The following is a 5,965-nucleotide window of genomic DNA, read 5'->3' as shown; positions in this document are numbered from 1 at the left end:
CCCAGTGAAAAATATTAAGATCAAAGCGCGTCCAGCAATTTTTGGCAGCCCTCCTTTCCCCTCCTCTGTTTTTCTGAGGCACACACACCACCGGTCATTGGAGTGAGGGTGGGTGAAGGCAGACTTGGCTCACATCTCCGGAGAGTCACTGGCCACCGCTCCCCCATCCCTTCAGGCTCCAGAGCGCACAAAGCCTGACCGAGATGCGTTAAGGGAACCACCGTCTGCGCAGTGGAACGGGAGGCGCCAGGGAGTTATTTATCCATCTGGGACCCCATATCCCCCACCCCGTTTCCCCGGGACCAGCACCGCCCCCACCGAACTGGCCCCACGCGCAGACGCGGGGCGGGGTTTTGGAGCAGGCGGGCGCCTGGTGGTCGAGCCTATCACGCCACCCCGGACGTGCCTTGGCGGGAGGCGGCGCTGGGGGCCTTCGTTGTACACAGAGATCCCGGGGCGGGGTGACCCGGCCCAGACGCGCGGCCCACCCCCATGATGTCAACCCACAAGGCAGCGCGCTGTTGTGCCGTTTACCGCGCGTCACCGGGGCAACGGCAGCCGGGGGAGCGTCGACGGCTTGGCCCCGCCCCTCCATGTAAATGAGAGACGTCATCCGCGCCCAATGGCGAGCGGGGGCAATGAGCTCATCGCGCTGGGCCGAGGCTATAAGAAAGCGCGCGGGTTGCGCGGCGCAGGAGCCGCCGCCAACGGAGGGCCGGGCGCAGCGGCCGCAGCCTGGGCGGGCTCAGGGCCAAGCGGACGGGGGGGGGCCCCGAGCCTCTCGGGAGGCCGCGGCCACTCCCCTCCCCCCCGGACCGGCGCGGCGGGGGAGGCGGAGGATGGAAACACCCTTCTACGGCGATGAGGCGCTAAGCGGCCTGGGCGGCGGCGTCAGTGGCAGTGGCGGCGGTGGCAGCTTCGCGTCCTCGGGTCGCCTGTTCCCCGGGGCGCCCCCGACGGCAGTGGCCAGCAGCATGATGAAGAAGGATGCGCTGACGCTAAGCCTGAGCGAGCAGGTGCCAGCGGCGCTCAAGCCCGCGGCCGCGCCGCCCCCGGCCCCCCTGCGCACCGACGGCGCCCCTGGTGCGGCGCCCCCCGACGGCCTGCTCGCCTCGCCGGACCTGGGGCTTCTCAAGCTCGCCTCGCCAGAACTCGAACGCCTCATCATCCAGTCCAACGGGCTGGTCACCACCACGCCGACGAGCACGCAATTCCTCTACCCCAAGGTGGCGGCCAGCGAGGAGCAGGAATTCGCCGAGGGCTTCGTTAAGGCCCTGGAGGACTTACATAAGCAGAACCAGCTGGGTGCGGGCGCAGCCTCCGCTGCCGCAGCGGCCGGGGGACCCTCGGGCACGGCCCCGAGCGCCGCGCCTCCTGGCGAGCTGGCCACGGCGGCGGCCACGCCCGAGGCGCCGGTCTATGCGAACCTGAGCAGCTACGCGGGTAGTACCGGGAGCGCGGGGGGCACTGCGACGGTCGCCTTCGCCGCTGAACCCGTGCCCTTCCCGCCGCCGCCCCCGGGCGCGCTGGGGCCGCCGCGCCTCGCCGCGCTCAAGGATGAGCCTCAGACCGTGCCCGACGTGCCGAGCTTCGGCGAGAGCCCGCCGCTGTCGCCCATCGACATGGACACTCAAGAGCGCATCAAAGCGGAGCGCAAGCGGCTACGCAACCGCATCGCTGCTTCCAAGTGTCGAAAGCGCAAGCTGGAGCGCATCTCGCGCCTCGAGGAGAAAGTGAAGACGCTCAAGAGCCAGAACACGGAGCTGGCGTCCACCGCGAGCCTGCTGCGTGAGCAGGTGGCGCAACTCAAGCAGAAGGTCCTCAGCCACGTCAACAGCGGCTGCCAGCTGCTGCCCCAGCACCAGGTGTCCGCGTACTGAGCCCGCGCGCGGGGCGCATGCGCGGCCCCCCTCCCCGAGAGGCGGGTTCGCGTGGGAGGGGGGGCGTGGGTGCCCCGGACTTGGAGAAGGCGTGGCCCCGGGGACGCCCCCGGATAGTGCCAGGACGTGGAGAGGGCGCCTCACAGTCGACAAGCTGGAACCCCTGCTGCCGGGGGGCCAGCGCATGACCCCCCCCCGCCCCTCCCTCACGCTGCCTCTACCCTCTGCGCGTGGCCACCCCGAGTTGCACAAACCCGCGCGCCCGGCTGCCCCTTTGTACGCACCGCCGCTGAAGAGGGTTCCGAGGGGGCGCAGCCTGAAGCCCTGCGTTGCCTTTTCTTTTACTTTTTTGCATTTGGAAGAGAGAACAGTGTTCGATTCTGCCCTATTTATGTTTCTACTCGGGAACAAACGTTGGTTGTGTGCGTGTGTGTTTTTTTGTGTTGGTTTTTTTTTTTTTTAAAGAAATAGGAAGAAGAAAACTCCCTTTCCTTGCTTTCTGCCCCCGCCCCCTCCGTTCTTCCGACAGACACCCACCTTTCCTCCCCACCCTTTTTGCTTTTTTTTTCCTTTTCAGTTTTGTTTTGCTACGAGTCTACATTCCTGTTTGTAATATTTGGTTCGCTCGGTTTTCTGTTTTCAGTAAAGTCTCCTTATGCCAGCTCGGCTCTCCGCCTCCTCCTTCCCCCGCCGGGGCCTGACTGGCTGTGCTAGGCCTGGCCCGTTCCCCTCCCCCCGCGCCTCCTTCCCTCCTCTCCTTCCCAGCTCAAAGGAGGGGAACTGGCGCCGGGGAGGGGCCCGCACCTCTGGCGCGGGGCGAGCGCCATCTAGGCGCGCCTGGGCGCCGGGCCGACTACTGTCCGAGCTGGGTGGGGGAATCGCTGGAGACTCCAACCAGTGATTGGAACTAGCAAGCTTTCTGGTTGGGAAGGGGACAGCCCCAGCCTGAGGTAGGAAGAAAGAGACAGAAACTTTGACTTTCTGGGCCTGTGTTTCCCTGTTTGTGAAATGGGCAGAACAATCGTATACCTCCATAAAATTGTGAAAATTAAGTTTGTTTACAGAGCATTGTTTGGCTTACAGTCTGCTCAATTTGTTTATTATTGATTAGGGGCTGGAGAAACTGAGTCTTGGGGCCAGAAGGAAAGTGGCTTAGGGATCTGAGCCAGGTGGTCTTTATCTAGAACTGGAGGTGGGGGCACTTTCTGTGGGACCTCCCTTTTATGGTTCTAACTGGAAGTCTAGGATTTTCCAAATACTTCCTGAAAGCACCTCCCCCCAACATTATATTCTCCCATTTTGAGGAAACTTAAGTTTTAGAGTGGTTGAATGAGTGGTTTTTGAGATCACACAGCCTTTTTGTTGTTAATCCTCACCTGAGGATACTTTTCCCATTTATCTTTTTTAAGAGAGAGTGGAAGGGAGGGAGGGAGGGAAGGGGAGAGAAAGAGACATTGATTGCTTGTCTCCTCCACGTGACCTGACCTGGACCTGGGATCAAACCTGCAACCAGGTATGTTCTCTTGACCAGGAATGGAACCTGAGACCCTTAGGTGAGCAGGCTGACACTCTAACCACAGTACACAGGCCAGGACCACAGCCTTTTAAGAAGACTGACTGTACAGGGACATTTGGACCTGGGTTTCTCACCTCCAGAGCCCTGATGACTGCCAGGCTGCCGTCTTCCCTGGCCTCATCTAGGCTTTTGTGTGGGCCAAAGACCTGGGCTTGGGCGTCTGCCTTGGGGCCACGGGGGGATGTGAGCATTGGTGGCCCAGGACACAGGGCAAGCTGGGCTGGTAGTGTGTGTTGGACACTGACTCGACCCAGCCCTGCTCAGAAGGTGACTGAATTATGCCTGATTTACAGGTACAAAGAAGGAGTGGCATATGCCCACAGTCTCAGCCGTCGAAGAGGGGTACCTCACCATCTACACGTTCCCTCTAGCCCCTGGTCACCCTGTCTGCCTACTTCTTGAGGCTTTAAGAGCTGCTTTGGGGTTTGGTTTTTACCATGTGACTTCACCTGGCACCGCCTTCTGGCAGACATATCAGGAGGGGGGCCAGAGTGAGAAGAGGGGTGATGCTGAGATGGTGTGTTGACACAAAGTAGACCAAGAGCCATGTTTTGAGGATGCCAATTTGCCATCTTGTGACCTCAGCCAAGTCTCCCCACTTTGGCCTTTACCTGAGGAGCTGTGATGTGGGTGTGTTCACATCCAGGTAACATCTCCCAGGGCAGAAGTTGGAATAGTTTGGGGGATGAACAACAGGGACACAGCTGATACGCAAGTGTGCCCCAGTCTGTAGAGAAGGAGGTCTAGGGAGGTTGCAAGATTTGCCTAAACTGTTTACTCACACTTCTGGTGACAATGTTTTTTTCCCTACACTAACCAATTCTCCAACTCTCTAGACACCAACCCGGTTCCCGCCAGTTTAGTTCTGACAGTTTACCTGGAATTGGCATGGACCCCACAGGTGAAGGGCTCAGTCCCACAAAACTGCCTCCACTACAGACACCAGCACAAGTCTCAGGTTGCCGCCTATACTTCTGACCCATCAGCTATAAATTGGGGGCTTCCACCACTACTTCCTCAGATTTGATCATTTGCTAGGACAGCTCACAGGACCCAGGAAAGCATTTTACTTACTAGTTTAGTGATTATAAAGGATACAACTCAGGAACAGCCAAATGGAAGAGTTGCACAGGGCACTAAGTTTCTGTGCCCCCTCTGGGCTGCCACCCTCCAGCACTTCCATGTGGTCACCAACCAGAAAGCTCTCTTGAATCCCAGAGGTTCCATTGTATAAGCACAACTAATTTCATCTTTGGCCTTTGGTGATTAATTCAATCTCCAGCCTCCCTCCCCTCCCAGAAGGTTTGAAAGGTGTGGCTGAAAGTTCCAACCCACTAATTAAGCCTAGATCCTTCTGGAGACCAATCTGCAGCTGGACTCTTGCTCTGGCAACTCCCAGTGACTCCCCTGGGAGGCCCAGCAGAGGCCCCTGGGCCTGGCTGTTGTGGCTTTGGCAGGACCCTGCTGAGCTGAGGCCAAGGTGTGTGTCAGCCTCAGCCTTGCCAGCAGTGATTCATTCACACCAGGCCTAGGCCGGCCTAGCCCCAGGAGGTGCCTGGGGATGGCAGCTTTGCTTCCTTTGCCAAGACTGTGGCTAAGAGTCAATGCCCATTTCTACCAGGCCGTGTGTGGATCCCAAGGGGCTTTGGGCCCAGCCCCACCCTAAGGAGCCTTTGTCCTCAGAGCCAGACACAGACACCAGCTTGCTTTCCAAAAAGAAAGCCTCACCAGTGTGGCTCAGTGGTTGAGTGTCAACCTATGAACCAGGAGGTCATGGTTCAATTCTCAGTCAGGGCACATGCCCAGGTTGCAGTTGTGGGCTCAGTTTCCAGTTGGGGGCATGCAGGAGGCAGCCAATCAATGATTCTCTCATCATTGATGTTTATCTCTCCCTCTCCCTTCCTCTCTGAAATCAATAAAAATATATTAAAGAGAAGAAAGAGTTTTCTTTGTTTTAAACCCTCATGGCTCCTAGGTGCCTTCTTAATAAAACCCAAACTGCCCTACTCCTCTCCTAGGCCCCAATTGTGACCCCTCCCTGCCCTCTTCTCTTTCCCTTACCTCCATATCAGCTTCCTCTCTGTTCCCTCATTATGCCCAGCTTGCTCCCACCTCAAGGCCTTTGCCTATACTGTGCCCTCCACCTGAAACACCCTTCCCCCAGTTTGCACAAGACCAACTCCTCCCCTGTGGGTCAGCCTACCCCACCCCCTCTTTGATCCTTTCCTGAGTTTCACAGCCCCACATTATTTAGGTTGTGTCCCCAGACTCAGATCAGATCTCAGCCCAAACTAGGTGCTCAGCAAATGCCCAAGGGACAGGCTATTTCAGACGCATGGAGGTGGAGGTGGGTCACTTCTGTGTTCAGAGCTCTAACTTCTGCTCAGGATGGGCTGGTATCAACCAACATGACTCTTGGCTTTGACCCAGGTCCTGCCCACCTACTCCTGAGTCTGCCTTCTAGAGCCCCCTCCTCCCAGGAGCTGGCGTTGATTGGCTGGAACATGGT

The 5,965-nt window shown here is 58.5% G+C and overlaps 1 protein-coding gene across 1 annotated transcript; it reads left to right on the top strand.

Moving 5' to 3' along the window:
* The first annotated feature begins 768 nt into the window (after positions 1-768).
* On the top strand, positions 769-2,541 carry JUND (JunD proto-oncogene, AP-1 transcription factor subunit). Its single transcript, XM_080674775.1, has one exon. The coding sequence runs from the start codon at positions 840-842 to the stop codon at positions 1,878-1,880; it is 1,041 nt and encodes a 346-aa protein (XP_080530901.1). The 5' UTR covers positions 769-839; the 3' UTR covers positions 1,881-2,541.
* Positions 2,542-5,965: the final 3,424 nt, after the last annotated feature.

This window comes from Plecotus auritus (assembly GCF_963455305.1).
Source record: "Plecotus auritus genome assembly, chromosome: 6".
Classification (NCBI taxonomy): Eukaryota; Metazoa; Chordata; class Mammalia; order Chiroptera; family Vespertilionidae; genus Plecotus; species Plecotus auritus.
Note: the sequence above shows the minus strand (reverse complement) of the source record. Positions and strands in the feature narration are given on the sequence as shown.